Source organism: Miniopterus schreibersii, assembly GCF_964146895.1.
Source record: "Miniopterus schreibersii genome assembly, chromosome: 5".
Lineage (NCBI taxonomy): Eukaryota > Metazoa > Chordata > Mammalia > Chiroptera > Miniopteridae > Miniopterus > Miniopterus schreibersii.
In genome coordinates, this window is record NC_138106.1 from 54,616,795 (window position 1) to 54,634,633 (window position 17,839).

At 39.4% G+C, this 17,839-nt stretch overlaps 1 protein-coding gene across 4 annotated transcripts in view; it reads left to right on the plus strand.

Annotated features, from left to right (window-relative positions):
* Nucleotides 1-17,839, plus strand: part of CCDC191 (coiled-coil domain containing 191) — a 67,498-nt gene that overhangs the window by 42,115 nt on the left and 7,544 nt on the right. For 3 of the 4 annotated variants that reach the window (XM_081138734.1, XM_081138735.1, XM_081138736.1), the window contains exons 12-16: nt 662-744; nt 1,491-1,592; nt 12,080-12,223; nt 16,578-16,730; nt 17,493-17,638. In XM_081138734.1, the coding sequence (XP_080994860.1) occupies nt 662-744; nt 1,491-1,592; nt 12,080-12,223; nt 16,578-16,730; nt 17,493-17,638 (628 nt within the window). The remainder of the gene's footprint in view (nt 1-661; nt 745-1,490; nt 1,593-12,079; nt 12,224-16,577; nt 16,731-17,492; nt 17,639-17,839) is intronic. The other variant, XM_081138737.1, reaches the window with a different exon arrangement.

Here is a 17,839-nt window from a genome sequence, read left to right on the forward strand (position 1 = left end):
CCATCTTGCACATTTGCTTCTTTTGGATTGATATTTAATAGACTGTCAAGAACAGGAGTCTGACACTCAAATTCACTCAGATGCCAGTTCTCCAAATGCTTAGTACAGTTCCATTTCCTGCCCATCTGGATATCCAGGCCTTAAAACTAAATTAAAATGTATTCATCGTGACCCTAAACTTTAGTTTGTGGTGGTGGTGTTACATATACCGACATATGTATAGTGACTTAGGAAAAATTAGTAGACTCAATGGGAGTAATTCTATTCTCAAAGTATTTATTAGATATAATTAAAGTTTTCTACATTCATTAAAGGAATTATAAAATTAAAATTCTGGTTCCTGGGTTTCATATACTAAAAGTGTCAAGACGCATTATCTTATTTAAGCCAGTAAACAGTTATTCTAATAGAAATATAAATAAAAACATAATCTGCAAATTTTTCATCATTGCTGAGGATGAGATTATGGGCCCTTAATCCATAGGGGATATACATACACAGCTACAATTTATCTATATTTTAAAGAAAGTTTATACATATATTTCTGAGATTATGAACTTAAAAGAAAACCTTAATAACACCAAATTTTACTGTAAAATAGACACATTTGTTTTGCAGTGTTCCTTATATTTTTGATATTGGAACTCCTACTATTTTCTAGCCATGGAAGAGAGAGCAGCTCAGCGAGCGGAACGTAGGCGGATCTTGGCAGAGAAGAAGCAAAAACAAGAAGAGGAGAAATTGGTAATAAATCAAGAATGCAAACTGAGGCACAAAAATGGATTTGTATAGGTCTTTATTAAAAAATTAAACCTAGCTTGTTAAGCCTATTGAGATAATAGAGTTATACCAACTTTGGAAATGGCTTTTGGCCTACTGGCCTGAACTCTGTAACAGTCTTAGGAAAATAAAGGGGGAAAAACGTCAACATTATTAGACAGCAGGAAATGTTACAGAAGTTGATGGGAACTAGCAAACTGGAAGATTTACACGTAACCAAGGCTAATGTGTTACAGGTAGATGTCCAGCCTGACAGGTTTGCACAGGTGGATGGTTCTTATCTTTTGAAGTTTTGACCTAGACTATCGAGTAAATTTTGTGCCTACTAAGTAAAAATAGGTAGTACTAACAGTTTTGAAGGGTTTTTGATGAAATGAAAAAAAAAATTATCCCATAGTATATATAGTTTGGACTTCATATTTGAAAGATGAAATTAAGAACTAGAAAGTAATCACTTTATAATAAAAAGTTAATGGTCTTATTCATGCTTAGTCTCATTTTCCCAAGGAGAAGAGGATTCTTTGGAGAAACTTTCAAGTTACACAACTGGCCAACTGTTAGTTGGGTTTTCTCCTTTTATCACGAAGTGCAAGCTTCTTCCACAGTCAGGGTGGACACTTTGGTAGATACTTTCCTCCACCTTAACTTAAAAGATTATATTTCCATACAAATTGAGGGTTCTGATTTTTATACATTCTAATCTTGATCAGGCCCAGTTAAAGGCTCAAGAGGAGGAACGTCAGAAGAGGGAGGCAGAAGAAAAGGAGGCTCAACTTGAGAAAAAACGAGAAGAGAAGAGACTGAAGAAAATGGTCAGTAGTGTCTGTGTGGTCAGTTGCCTGTCTCTTGAAGCCTGTTGTGTGCAATGCTGTGGCCCTGTGCACTTTCCCCTCCCCAGAACTTCTGTGTAGAACACTTTTCTCACCTCCACCTGTTTTCTCTATTTAGAGAAAACCCACTCATTCTTTAGATCTTAGTTCAATATGACTTCTTCCAAATTAGCCTTTCCTGCCTTGCCCTACCCTCCTTTCCACTCAAGGTTAGATTAGGTGACTCTGTAAGTATATTTTCTTCAGAGCATTATCAGGGTTTTAATTATGCATCTGTTCTGTGATTGTTTTATTCATTTCTGTATCTCCAACTATCCTGTAATCTCCCTAGAATAGAGGGAGCAGTCTGATGTTGCTCACTATTGTATTGGCTGGCAGTCTGCTGAGCATATAGTAGGAACTCAGCAAATGTGTTGAATGGTGAATAAATGAACAAACAGATGAACAAATGGAAGAAAATACACACAGAAGAAATAATAGATAAAACTCTTATTATCAAGGTCATTAATTCTAGTTGGAAAGATAAGGCCTTAAAATACATACCTGTCAGAGATGCTCCTTTGTACCTCCCAGACCAAAAGAGATCAAGAGAGTCATGCAAGGCAAGATCCATGAAGATCTGGGTGAAATTAGAGGCATTTTCATAGAAAAGAGATTTGAATTGGAAATTGCAGTAGAGTTCTCCAGAGAAAGAGAACCAATAAGATATATATGAAGGAATTTATTATAAGGAATTGGCTCACATGATTATGGAAGCTGAGATGTCCCACAATCTGCCATCCAGAAGCTGGAGACCCAGGAAAGCCAGTGATATAATCCCAGTCCAAGTTTGAAGTCCTAAAATTTGGGGCGGGGGTGGAGGGTTGCTGATGGTATAAATCCCAGTTCAAGGGCAGGAGAAGACCAGTGTCCCAGCTCAAGCAAGCAGGCAGGAAGCAAAAAGGGACAAATTCCTCCTTCTGCCTTATTGTCTATTCAGGCTCTTAAAGGATTGGATGATGTCCACACACATGTGGGAGGTCAATCTGCTTTACTGAGTCCATGGATTCAAATACTAATATCATCCAGAAACACCCTCACAGACACACCCAGAAATAATGTTAAATCTGGGTACCCTGTGGCACAGGCAAGTTGAAACATAAAATTAACCATCCCAAGTTTACCCCATTGTCAACTTGGTAGCCATCCTCATCTTAAACCAACCTAATCTTCAAATAAAGACAATTACAATATCACAATTCTGCCTAACATGATACAGCTATCCTGCATACAATCAGAAATGCCCTAACCTCTGCCCCAGGAGACAAGGTAAAGTCTTTGAGTGATGTTCACTCTTTTCCTTGATACCTCATATCTTAAATACTATAATGTAAAATGAATAATACTTAAATACTGTGATACAAAGCCAATACATCTTATGTTACATAATAAGAGAATAAGAAAGGGAAAAAAAGATATATATACACATAAATATATTCATAGCAAAATAAAAGAATACTCATCGCAATTACAGTCTTCATTTATGTAACCAGCCAAGTGGGTGTAGCTAGTATTTATAACTACCTTCTTCCACTACCCACTTTTCCCTTTGCCTTCAGTAAGCACCTCTGCTAGTTACAGTTTTTTACCTGGTGAGGTGACCCAGACCTTCATTCCTGAAGGGTCTGGGCCATGAGGAATCCAGTATGGATTGGGTTGTTGTAGTTTTCCTTTGACCTTAATCACAGGACATGGTAATATAATTCTAAGATATAGATCTTCTGTATTCCAGAAAACTTCCTTACCTCCACTGTGGAGTAGCAGTCTAGTTTCTCTTAGTAGTCAGAATTATTCACCCCAGCCATCACTTCCTTCTTTGCCAGTTGATTTAGAGTCATAAGGAGCCCCAAATAACTGAGTAGCATTCTTAACTTTTAGTTCAGTGGAATCATTATTGTATCTCCTAATAGAAGCATTCCCCCATTTGGAACCAAGACCTCTAGACTAACAGAATATAAGTCGTGGGAAAAGGAAACAAATTTTGCTAGTGGGTCACTAGAGGTAATCATGAGTAGTGCCACTCCCACTTCCACCTCTTGATTCCTGGAGCCTGTGAATCCTGGCTATGGGGGAAACAGTACCATATACTGAATACTGCTTCAGAGCATATACAGCCCTCTGGAGAACCTTACCCCAGAAGTGCAAGGTATTGCCACCTAGCTGGCACTGCAGCTGAGTCTTCAAAAGACCATGCCACCATTCTCTCAGACCAGCTGCTTCAGAGTGGTAGGAGACATAAGGTCCACGGGTATAGGCCCATTACCACACTTCTTTTGTTGTAAAGTGAGTACCGTGATCAGAAGCCATGCTGCGTGGAATACCATGGTGGTGGATAAGTGCCCTGTAAGTCCACAGATGAGACCATGCAAGTCCATGGATAATAGTTTGGGCAGAAGCATTGTGTAGAGGAAAGGCAAATCCATATCCAGAGTAAGTGTCTATTCAAGTAAGAACAAAACTCTGCCCCTTCTATGATGGAAACAGTCTAATATAATCAACGTCCCATCTGATAGCTGGCTGGTCAACCCAGAAAATGATGCCATTTTGGAGACTCTATGTTAGTCTCTGCTGCTGGCTGAGTGGCCACAGCCAGTCAGTCTTGGTGAATGGAAGTCGACGTTGCTGAGCCCTTGTATAACTTTCATTCCTGCCACCATAGCCACTTTGTTTATGAGCCCATTGGGTAATGGTAGGAGTGGCTGGGGAAAGAGGCTGACAATGTCCACAGAATGTGTCATCTTGTCCATGGAGCAAAAAGCATTCACTGTAATTCATCCTTTGCTAAGTCAGCCTAAGAAATCTCTAGAAACAGCCCAGTTACCTCCCTTAAAAAGGACATGAGGCATTCTAAAGTAGCATTTCCCAACATATGTTCCATGTAATTTTAGCGGTTCCTAAGATTAAGTTGTTTCGAATTACCTTTATACCTTTGTCAAAAATCAGTTGACTGTATTTGTGTGGGTCTATTTCTAGGCTCTCTGTTCTGTTCTATTGATCTTTATGTATATGCCTTCAATAGTACCACATTATCTTTGATTACTGTAGCTTTACAATAAATCTTGACTATAGAAAATGTGAATTCTCCCATTTTATTCTTTTCTTTCTTTCTTTTTTGTTAAATTCTCACCCAAGGATATTTTTTCCATTGCTTTTCAGAGAGAGTGGAATGGAGAGAGAGAAAGAGACAAAGAGAGAGAGAGAAAAACATCGATATGAGAGAGACACATCAATTGGTTGCCTCCCACACGCTCCACCCCCCCCCCCCCCCCGACCAGGACTGGGGATGGAGCCTGCAACCAAAGTACCTGCCCTTGGCTGGAATCGAACCCAGGACCCTTCAGTCCACAGGCTCTAACTACTGAACAGAACCGGCTAGAGCTCCCACTTTATTCTTTTTCAGTGTTTTGGCTATTCTAGTTCTTTTGCCAGTCTATATAAATTTTAGACTAATCTTGTTAATATGTACAAATACTCTTGCTAAAATTTTGTTTGTGATCATATTGAATTATAGATCAAATTGGAAGAATAGATATCTTAACAACATTGAATCTTTATGAACATGTCCATTTACTTAGATCTTTGATTTATTTCATGAGTGTTTTTATAGCTTTCCACAGATCTTATACATATTTTGTTAGATTTATACCTAAATACTTCTTTTTGTGGTACTATTGTAAATGATGTCTTTTTTAAATTTCAGATTGTATTTATTCATTACTAGTATGTAGAAACACAATTTATTTTTCTATGTTGATCTTGTATCCTGCAACCTTGCTAAACCTCAATTATTATTTCTAGGAGGTTTTCATGTATTCTTTGGAATTTCTACATAGGCAACCATGTTGTCTGCTAATAAAGACAGTTTTATTTCCCCCTATCCAATCTGTATGACTTTTCTTTTTCTTGCCATATTGCACTAGCTAGGTATTGCAGTGCAAGGTTGAGTAAGAGTAGTGAGAGAAGACATCCTTGCCTTGCAGTCTCTCACCATTATTGTCATATATTTCATGTATTTTACATATATACACACAATGCCTTGTTAGTTTTATTGCTTTAAATAGTTATATTTTAGTTAATTAAAAATAAGCCAAAGATTATATTTATTTCTTCATTTCTTCCATTTCTGATGCTCTCTATTTCTTTGTGTAGATCTAAGATTTTAATCTATATCATCTTTCTTCTGCCTGAAGAACTTCCTTTAACATTTCTTGTAGGGTAAGTCTGTTGGTAGTGAATTCCCTTTTGTTTTTGTTCAGCTGAGAGCATCTTTATTTCTCCTTCATTTTTAAAGAGTGTTTTTGCTGGATATAGAATTCTGGGTTGACAGTTTTTTCTTTCAACACTTTAAAGATGTTATTTCATTGTCTTCTTGCTTGCCTGGTTTCTGACAAGAAAACCAAGAAGTTTGCTTTAATTTTTAGCTTTGATCTTTGCAGGTGTCAGTTTGTTCAGGCTGACATAACAGAATACCACAGAGTGGGTATTCTGTGGTATTGGGCCCTAATTTTACCTTAATTACTTTCTTTTGTGATATTAGGACCTCATTTTACCTTAATGACTTCCTTAGAGGCCCCATGGTCAAATACAACCACACTGGGAGGGGTTGGGCTTCAATATATCAATCTGGGTGGAACACAAACATTCACTCCATAACAATAGGCAAGGTGGGTCGAGTGTTCCCGCCCCCCCCCCCCCCCCCCCCGCTGTCTTGAAGAATTTTTCTGTCTTTGGCTTTCAGCAGTTTGAATATGATATGTCTAGGTGTGGTTGGTTTGTTTTTCCCTACTTGGTGGTCTCTAAGTTTCTTAGATATGTGGTCAGTTATTTTAAAATATGTTTACTCATTGTTTCTTCAAATATTTCACCTACCCCATTCCTTTTCTTCTCCTCCTGAGATTCCAATTATGCTTGTGTTACATTGCTTGGTATTGTCACTCTGCTCTTGGACGCTCTGTTGTGTTTTTTGGTCTTTTTCCTCTTTGCCTTTCAGTTTGTATAATTTTATTGCCCTAACTTCAGGTTATCTGGTTCATTTCTCTCTTCATTTCTGTTACCCTGTTTTTAACTTCTGGTGTTTTCATTTCACTATTATATGTTTCCATGTCTCTGCTAAAATTACCTATCTGATCTTGAATGATGACTACCTTTTCCATTAGAGCCTTTATTGTTATCATAAATTATTTAAAACTTTCTGATATTTCCAACATCTCTGTCATATCTGAGTCTTCTTGTGATGATTACTTTGTCTTTTCTGGCTTTATTTTTTGTCTTTTGGTATGTTGTGTATGTGTGTGTGTGTGTGTGTATATATATATATATATATATATATATTTAACATACCAAAATATTTATATACTTACAAACCAAACATGTACAATACAATAGAAACTGAGATAAACAGGCCTTTAGTGTGGAGATGTATGTTAATCTAGCCAGGAGTTGGGCTATGTTTGAAGTGTGTTAATTGATTACCATTGTTGAGGTTTGTTGTTACTATGGGCACCGAAGACTTCAGTTTCCTCTAGTGACTTTGTTTTGTATCCTCTTTTGGTCTTCTCTTCGTACTATTCCCCAGAGACAAGCTATCTCTTAGCAGCTCTTTCAGCTGTACTCCATTGTATTACTGAAGGTTTGTTAGCATGCTGGTAGGGTGTGTAGATAGGGGTAGCATTCTCTAATGTTCTGAGTAAGTCTCACTCTTTGGAGTGCACAATATTGGGCATTCAGGAGAATTTCTGCTCCTACTTTAGGAGTAGAGCTTTTCCCTACCCTTCTATTACCTTCTTTAAGTATCCACTGTACAGTCTATGACCTGAAAGCCCTTCCTGTTATGAGGTTCCTCCTCCACTTTGATGAGGTAGGGGTTGTGGTCTAGACAGAGTCCCATTCCCCCAGCTGCAGTGGTATCCCACTAGTGCCCTCAGGTGGTGCCACTTGCAGATGAAGCCTTTTGTTTCCTAAGTGAAAATGGTCTGGGTAGATTTTGCAGTGGTTGATTTTTCTGTGTGTCAGCCACTATGGTGGGAACTTATCTGGGCTCTCCTTGATCCTCTCTTTGAGAGCCTGGTGGAGTTCCTAGAACAAAGGCCTGCAAAAAGGGAGGAACCTCCCTATAACTGTGACCCCCAGGAGATTCACCTTCCTCATGCTGGCCTATCCTTGGCCTACAGCAATTCACCAAAATTTCTAGTTTAATCGTCTTACTGGCTCATATGGTATATGGTGGTTTCTCCCTCAGATAAGCAAAGGTTTGAGTCCTGTGTCTTCCTAAAGGTGCCTGTCTCTCCAGATTTGCAATGGCTTAAATTCTCTGATTGGTTCATAAAAAGTCACTAATTTGCTCTCTGTCCAGCATTCTCTTGCTGGAAGATTATAGCTTAGGTAGAGCAAGAAGGATGAGAAATGAATTATTGACCAATAGGGGTTATTTTATTTCTCTCACTATACCAAACCAAAATCTTTCTATTTTAGGAAAGGTAAAATGTAGTTTCAGTCCCCAGCAATAGACAAAAAGATGTCACATAGACTAGTTTCTATTTAATAAATCAACTATTTGTAGCTGTTTCAGCTGAGATGATGCATTTACAGACTGGCTGTGTTTGAGCTTTCTTTGAGAGTAGCTTTAGATCTAAAATGCACTTAGCATTTGTCTCCTTTTGCTTCTGGCATAGATGCTCTACACAGTGTGTTTCTCCACCCAGTTTATCGTATCTGATCTTATTCCTTTGACATGTCATATTCTGCACAGGTGATTCTTTACCTCCTTGTATACTTTATAGAGCCATTCACAGTAAACAACTTCCAAGGCCATGGCAGTGTTATTCCTCTGGACATCAAAAAGATAATGACATTTCTGAACCGGTGCCTGCTGTGACTTCTCAGTCGCATCCTGGATGTGTTTGATGGAAGCCTACTTCACCTTTAGTTGGACACTTTTTTGCTCAAGTTTATCAGCAAATTGTTCAACAATGGTACCATATTTTCTAATTACACAGATAAGCAACCCTACTGTTGATAGGGTAGAGAAGGTCTCTAAGGCACTCAGGTATATTTCTTTGGATAGAAAACACAAAATAAGTAATATGATAGCAGTTTTAGAATAAAGGAACTGGAAGAATTTCTCAGGAAAAAGCTCATGACTTATTTGTCTTCCTCCTCCATAGTCATGAAAAAGTGGTTCAGGATCAAGACTTGGCTATTTTCTCTGAAAGATCCTTGTTACCTGCAATTCCCCTGACCTAGATGTTCTTCATTCTTCAGAGAGGGATCCACTGTAGTGATGGCAGGAAGTGCCACCTGGGACAGCATGGTCAGTGATGGTCCAAGTGGTGACTTAGTGTCCTTTAGTGTCAGGTGCAACAGTAACATGGCCACTCACAGGTCTCACACAATGACCTTTTAATAAAAATCTAAACTCTTAACATCTCATTGCTCATTTTTGTTAAAAGCTTACATTCTAGTAATACTTATCAGGCAATGACTTTTATGGCTGTATAAATATGCTTTTGATTGATAGACAGTTAATGAAGTTTGTGGTTGAAAAGATAAATTTATCAGAGAAGACCAGGTAAGATTTGAAGTCTTACATAATTGCTTAACAAGCATGTTTGTTCATTTAACAAGTATCTTTAGAGCATCTACTATGTGCTAGGCATTGTTCTAGGTATTAAAATAGAGCAGTGGAGAAAACAAACAAGAGCTCTGCCCTCAAAAACATACGTGCTAGCTGGGGGAAACAGGTAACACATAACAGCTGAAGAAGTAGGGAGGGAAAGGTATAATGGGGGAAGCAAGATGGGAAAGGCCTCTCTGAGGAGGATATTTGAGCTGCTGGATGCTGAGGAGGCCTCTGCAAGATCCACTTAGGGGCATGTTAAATGTGAGATGCCTATTAGACATCCAGATAAATATGTCAGACAGGCAGGTAAATATATAAGCCTGGGCATCAAAATTGCAGTAAGGACTCTGGGAGTCAAAAACATGTCAATGCTTTTGATGCTGTGGAAATGAATGAAATCAACTTGGGAGATTGGTCAGAAAAGATGCTTGGTATGATTTTAATCTTCTTAAATTGATCGTGCCTTGTTTTGTGGCCTAATATATGATCTATCCTGGAGAATGTTTCATGTGCACTTGAGAAAATGTGTATTCTGCTGTAATGTTCTATATATGTCTGTTAGGTTCATCTGGTTTAACATGTAGTTTAAGTCCAATGTTTCCTATTGATTTTTCTGTCTGGATAATCTATCTGTTGGTTAAAGTGTGTTATCGAAGTTCCCTGCTGTTAATGTATTGTTGTCTATTTCTCCATTCAGTATCTCGGTATTTGCTTTCTATATTTAGGTGCTCTATGTTGAGTGCATAAATATTTACAATTGTTATAGCCTCTTGATGAGTTGACCCCTTTATCATGGTATAATAACCTTCTTTGTCTCTTGTTAAGTTTTTGGCTTAATGTCTATTTTGTCAGATATAAGTATAGCTACCCCTCTCTCTCTTAGTTTCCATTTGCATGGAATATCTTTTTCCATCCCTTCAGTTTCAGTCTGTGTGTGTCCTTAAAGCTGAAGTATGCTCTCATAGGCAGCATACAGTTGGGTCTTGTTTTTTAAACATTCAGCCATTCTATGTTTTTGATTGGAAAATTTACATTTAAGTAATTATTGATAGGTATCATTTTGTTAACTGTTTTCTTGCTGTTTTGTAGTTCTTTGTTCTTCCCTTTCTTCCTTTGATTTGATTATTCATTTAGTGGTTATACTTTGATTCCTTTCTCTCTTTTTTTGTGGGTATCTGCTATAGGTTTATATTTTGTGATTACCATGAGGCTTACATAAAATGTCTTGTAGCTATGACAGTCTATTTTAAACTGATAACTTTGAATGCATACAAAAGCTCTATTTTTACATTCCTGCCTCTCCAGTTTATGTATTTGATGTCATAATATACATCTTTTTATATTGCTAATCTACTAACAAATTATTATAGTTATAGTTATTTTTAACACTTTGTCATAAGTGTTATAAGTGATAGAGTTATAAGTGATTCGCTCATTACCATTTACAATATTAGAGTGTTTTGAATTTAACTATATATTTGCCTTTACCAAGAGTTTTATATTTTCATGTTACTAATTAGCATCCTTTTGTTTCAACTTGAAGAAATCCCTTTAGCATCTCTTATAAGGCTGGTCTAATGGCGATGAACTCTTTCAGCTTTTGTTTGTCTGGGAAACTCTATCCTTCAATTCTGAAGTACACCTTTGCTGGGTAGAGCATTCCTGGTTGGCAGTGTTGGTTTTTTTCCAGCACTTTGAATGTATCACTCCACTCCCTTTGGTGTTCAGGTTTTCTACTGAAAAATCCACTTGTAGTCTTAGGGGAGAGGGAAGGAGAGTGGTGCTCTTATACTCGTTTAAAAATTGCTTCTGTATTTGCTGTAGTCCTGTGGGTCTGTGAATGTACACTCCATTGACTATCAGAGCCAGGTGATCCAGGGGTCCGTCTCTCAGATGGCAGTCGCAAAAATTGGGGTGCCAGATGTGTATACAAACTTCTTCTAGAGATGCTGGCAACCTGATTTTATTGTTGGAGAAAACTGAAGAAGGAAGGTGGGGTAAGTGCCCACTGCTCCCTCAGGCTCAGGGGAGGATCATAGCCAGCCCTATATGCGTGCTAAATTAGAAGCCAGACCCTCAAGCAGCAGCTTGTAAAATATGCAGTCAAACCCCTTTCAGGGAAGGATTAGGAGATGGGCATTTTTGCCTGCTCCCTCAGGGCTGAACTGTAGGAGAATAGCCACAGTGAGGTGTCATCCATCAAGTTTTGCTATAGTTTTGTACGTCTCATGGACATGAGTTCCATTGTTTTTCAGAGCTAGGTGTTTTGGGGAGCCCATCCCTTGGATTGAGGTTCCAAAAATTGGGGTTATAGCTCTGGCCAGTGTAACTCAGTTGGTTGAGCATTGCCCCATGCATTTAAGGGTTGGTGGTTCGATTTCAGTCAAGGCACATGCCCAGGTTGTGGGTTTGATTTCCGGTCAGGGTGCAGGAGGCAGCCCATCAATGTCTCTCTCTCTCTCTCTCTCTCTCTCTCTCTCTGAAGTCAATGAAAACATAGTTTTTAAAAATTGGGGTTCTAGATGTGCAGTCCAAACCCTTTGCTTCTGAGGGAGAAGCTGGGAGTTGGAAGTTCCCTCCCTATTGTATGGTGCTGTGCCAGCAATGAGTTTATGGAGAGAATGTGTCTCAGCCTTTTCTACCCGTTTCAACGTATTCCAGAAACTCAACTAGTTTATGGATTTCTTCCAAAGAGAATTGCTCTGTGTGTTGCTGTGTATTCAGTGTATCTGAAGGAAGAAGGAAATTTAGGAGCCTCCTATGTTGCCATCTTCATCCCTCCTCAGCATTTTTATTTCTTTATATTTTTCAGAAAGAACTAGAGAAGCAGAAGAGAATTAAGAGGAACCAGCAGCTGGAAGCAATAGCCAAAGATCATTATGAAAGGGTGTTGCTAAGGAAAAAAGGCCTAGAGCCTTGGAAGAGATTGAGAATGCAAAGCAAGCAAAACATCCAGGTATAGTGTCACACTCTTACCCCTCAAAATTAGAAAATGGACTTTTCAAATAGGATAAACACCAAATTAAGTTTTGGGTGGTGTTTGGTGATTTAAAAGCCAGATAGATAAATGAATGAATAGATATTTGCTTTGGATAAGAGTTTAGATTTGGTCTTCCAAGATAGAGAAAGATTTCTGTAAATGAATAGGTTGAAATAAGCTAGAGTAAATTGTTATTATAGACCTCCAAGGTAAGACAAAGAGGCCTCTCTCACTATTAACAGTGTTTAATAAAGAGAAAAATAATTACCATAAGGTCTGTTAGTAAGATTTCTCCTGCAGTAAAGCTGCATAACAAACAGCCCCCAAATATCAGTGGCATATATATAATTCAAGCATTTATTTCTCACTCACATGTCTGTGGACCAGTTGTGGATTGGGGTCAGACCTCTCCACAGCCTCTCTTTCTGGCTCCAGCAGTTATTCAGGCCGTGATTTTCACCTGGCAAATGTCTGAGGTACAAAGGCCAAACCCTGTTATGTAAACCCATATGAAACCTCTGCTTATATCATGTTTACTAACATTCTTTTGGCCAAAGCAAGTCATAGGGCTAAACTAGAAGTCATTAAAGGGTGAAAGAGGCTCATCTACTCCATTGGGAGGCACTACGAAATCATACGCAAAGAATATTGGTATGTAATCCTGTTATAAGGAATAGCAGTCCACTCTGCCACACAAAGACATATGAAATCAAGTACCATTGAAGTTCAAATTTATCTAGTGTATAGATCATTCAACTAAAGGATCATGAAGCTCAGAATGCATTAAGTGTTACCTTTAGAATTCTAGTTAATAATAAGCCCAGTAATGTGTGCCAGTGTGACCACTCTTGTTTATACATTTGGCCAGGTTAATACTGAAAAATAAGACTAGTCTTTTTGGTTGTGAAAAACAGGATTAAAGATGAACAGTAATCCTTCATATCATACACTGAATTGAGTAATGCTGCAGGTGAATGTGACCTGTGAGCATGACCTGACATAGGCTGCTTTTTATCCTGCCCAGCCTGTCTAGTCACCCTTCACTCTCTTTGTTCTCTTCCTAATTTCACACTTTCTTGTCCTTTTTATCTTCCCTGCATGCCTTTCCCACTATCTTTCCTCTGTACCTGATTCCTTTTGTACTCAGTCTCCTTACCAGTGGTTCTGGAACTATCGAGTACAGCATTCCAGAACAGCTGCGAGTGCCCATTTGTAGTAGTCAGGCCTGAGGGCGGGAGGATCCATCCTGTTTGGAGGCCTGGACCATCTGTGCCCCCCCCCCACCCCCCATTGCTATGTGGCTTTGGCTTTTTCCTAGAAATGAGATGGGCAGACCGACTCCTCACTCTTCTCAGTGAATGAATCTGGAAATGAAACCTAAAATTTGAATTGCATTTTGCTTCTTATATTACCATAAAGATTGGTCATATCAGATAGTTTGCTATCCAGTTTAGTGCTCCTAGTTTTATCTGGCTTTTATCTATTTCTTCATTGTTAATACACACAGGAAAGTCAGACAGGATTAGCTCTTCTTTTTTGGTCCTTGTTTTTGATTGAGTAAAATCAAGAAAGGTATGAAATTTGGAAACAGAATCTATGAGTGAATAATCAAATTAAATTTTTAAAAATTTATTCAAAAGAATGTAAAAATAGGAACAGGAGTTTGAGCTCAAAATAACAGTTATAGGCTTTAAATATAGAGAAACCCAATTAAAATACAGGAATCACATATTTGAAAACAGCATTTCCAAAATTTCTTGTTCATAAAACCATGTAGAAGACTTTTAAAAACGCACATTCCTGGTCCCACCTTCAAGTATTTTCAGTAAGTCTGGGTTGTTGGCTGGGGCAGGGGGTGGAGAAGGGGGCCAGGTATCAAGGAATGTGCATTTTTAAAAAGTAGCACAGGGGATTTTGATGTAAGTGGTCTGAACACCATATTTTGAGAATCACTTCTCTAGTTGACGCAAGTGTATTTGTTTCCTACTGCTATTATAACAAATTACTACATTAGTGGCTTAAAACAACACAAATTTATTATCCTAAAATTCTGGAGGTCAGAAGTCCAAAATCAGATTTACTAGGCTGATGTCAAACTGTGAGCAGGGCAAGTTCCTTCTGGAAGTTCCAAGGATCTGTTTCCTTGCCTTTTTTAGCTTCTAACAGCCACCTGTGTTCCATTTCTCAGAGCCTCTTCCTCAAATCACTCTAATCTCTTCCTGATCCTCCTGTCTCCCTCTTATGAGGCCCCTTGTGATTATATTTAGGACTCTCCCATACAGTCCAGAATAATCTCCCCATTTTAAGATCCTTCATTTTAATCACATTTGCAAAATCCCTTTTACCATGTAAGGTCACTTATTTACAGGTTCCAGGGATCAGGGCAAGGCCATCCCAGAGGGGCCACTCTTCAGCCTGTCACAGCAAGATAATAGAATTTGAGAACATTCATAATCCTATCCATCTCATTCACTTTGTAGATAGGGAACTGAGCACTAGAGAAGAGAACTGACCGGCTCCACGTCACACAGTGCATTGGTTACAAAGCTAGAGTGGAGCTCAGCACCATCTCCTCCTAAACTCCTGCCCAGTTCGGGCATGCTGTTGTGCTGTGTAGGAATCAGAGGTGCATGTAGGTGCCAAGCACCAATTGAATGTAAAAAAATAAAAAGTAAAATGAAAAGTTATGGAAGGCAGTAAGAGGATGGGATAGCTTCTTCACCCATCAGAGTTGGCTTCTAGGAAGGAATAGAAAAAATTAAGAAAGAAGCAGCGTCCAGTTACACAATTCCTGCTTTGTTTATAACACTTTCTTTAGAAAGGTATTTAGCATATTCCCTCAAACTCACATGTGCTTGTTAAACAAACAAAATTAACTTCCATGACTGGACTCTCTTTTTAAGTAAGGATTTATTGGTCCAAAATACTAGCCAAAAGAAGACAGGTCTTGGGACATAGACTCTAAATCACCAGGAACATGTCTGGGTAGAAAAGACAGTGTCCACAGTCCCAGAGTTTTGCAAGCATTTTTGGACATCAAGTGCGGAGAGGGGGAAGAAAGTGGTAGTCTGAAAGAGTTGTCACTAGCTATAGGCAAAGGGGTGGGAGAAAGTAAAGTGTGACCGACATGAAGAATGTTCGCTCCTGTGGATTGGCTGTGGGCAACAGTCTGGAAAGCCCATGTGCAAACAAGCTGAGGCTCCTGGAGTTAGATGGTGCCTGTGAAATAACCTGTGGAAATAGCCACCTGAAGTTAACCCGAAGTTCCTACAGGCCATAGAGGGAATGTGAGCAGTCATTAACAGGCTAGCAGTTCTCTTGCTCTCACTTTCCAGCCTCTGTAATTTAATTTAGAACATCTCAGAATTTTTTCCTTCTCATGCTGTATTCCATTTATTCCAACAACCATTTTCTGAATTTTAAGGAACCGTCTGAGAATCTTTTTCCTTCTGGTTCTCTGTTTTCCCAGAGAATGAAGAGAAGGGAGGGGAGGAGGCTAAGCAACTTGGCTGCCCTAGCCTTTTGGCTGCCGGGCTGGGAGGTCTCAGGTGCCACAGAGACCTCCTGTGATGGCCATTTTGACCAAGCAGTATGACTGCCAAGAGATTCGCTTGGGTCAGTCACATTCACAGTGCTGGGTGGCTAGACAAGGCTTAGGAAAATGTGAAGTTGGAGAGGACAGAGAGGGAAGGTTTTTTCCTCCTAGCTCTTGAAAAAGTATGACACTTCCTTTTTAAAGTCTGTAACTCTGAGTTGTATGTTTATTTTGATAGAATGATGCTTGAGCCTTTTAAGTTGGTAAGACATTAAGTTCTTCATCACGTCATTTTTCTATCAGATGGTTTTGTGGTTTATTGATAATGTCTAAATTTCAGTGCTGGGCACAGCTCATTCTACAAAACTAATTGAAAGGGCTGGCATTTCCTCAATTAGACAGTGGTTAAGTACATACAAAAAGAGGGTTTGTTATGGAGTTGCTGTCTGAGCTCCAGCAGAACAAACTGAGAATGTTGCCAGCCACCCACTTCAGAACTCAGTGCAAGTGAAGTAATGGCTTGGAGGCTGTTTATTCCATTTTCCTGATAGCCAGCCAGTCACTGGTCTTCAGGGAGTCAGGACTGAAAGGCTATGCGTGAGATGAATATAAAACCCCATATAAGAGAGTCAGTAGTCAAAGCTTTGGAAACGTAGGCTGAATGTCCTTGAGGTTATTCTCTCTAGGAACTGCCACCATGTGGTTTGCAGCATCATTTGCCAAGGGAATGTGTGTTTGCTTAAATGATTTAAGATATAAGAAATAATTTCCTCTTCTTATTTAAAAATGGTCCAGGTGGCCGAAGAACATCACTCTTTGGCCCTACAGAGGAAGTGCATGCTGACCTGGTTCCAGTGTAGTCAGGAGAGCCTGGCTAGGAAGACGGCCCAGGCTGATCAATGTTATTCCCAGGCATTGCTTAGGAGAGTCATCCGGAGCTGGCTGCGGGTAAGGCCACAGGGAAGGGAGCTTTAAATACGTGTCTCTACTCAATCCTGAGTAAGAAAATTAGGTGCAATCCAGAATGTCCAGTCATCATGGTTTTTCAAGAACAAAAGAGTCAGTCTAATTCATTGCTTTGAACTGAATGTGAAAATGTCAAGTCAGCTTTTTGTTAGTATAAATGTTAAGCATGTTTCTGTTCACAGTGTTCGTCTCTATAAATTATAATGTCTCATTGTAATAGGTGGTTTTGTGTGTGTGGTTTTTAATCCTCTCCCGAGGATATTTTGTCCACTGCTTTTCAGAGAGTTAAAGGGCGAGAGAGAGAAACATGGATGTGAGAGACATCAATCGGTTGCCTCCCAAACACACCCCAACCAGGGCTGGGGATAGAGTCTGCAACCGAGGTGCATGCCCTTGGCTGGAGTTGAACCCAGGACCCTTCAGTCTGCTCTAACCCCTAAGCCAAACCGGCTGGGGCTCAGCTTTTGATTTTATACTCGTTTCTTATCCCATAATTGCTCAAGGGATTTTATTAGAAACCTACCCCCTCAATCTTGTAACTGTTTCTATCCCTCCGGTTCCACTGTTATTTCCTTAATACGGTACAGGGGCTATTTTCCTGGCTGCCCTGTTTTCTCTTTATGCCTCCAGTGTCCTTTGCTCCTTTGTCTTATGTGTGTTTCAATTCTCTTTTGTACTGTTGACTTGCTCTCTGATTCTTTGTGACATTATTGGACTTATTTCTGTTCCTTTCCTCATCCCCAGTACCAGACTGACCTGGAGGAAGAAGTACAAAGACTGTGTATACATTTTCTTCAAAGGAAGATTTTCAGGGCCTGGTTTAACATGGTCAGGGAGGCCCAGATCGATTCTCAGAGCAAGCATAGGACTGCAGTGGAGCATAATGACAGGTGAGGCTTTGATCTCTGAGGAAAGTCACTCACTGACTACACAATTGCCCTGCAATATACTCTGTGCCTGGAACATGTCCGGAAAGATGAGGTGGAGGCTAGGAGGGCCAGGCGTTCAGTGATTCCAGGCAGAGGTGAGGGTTCCACCTCGCCCACTGCCTGTGTGGGTGAAAGCAAGATTAAACCCCCTAGAACTCCAGG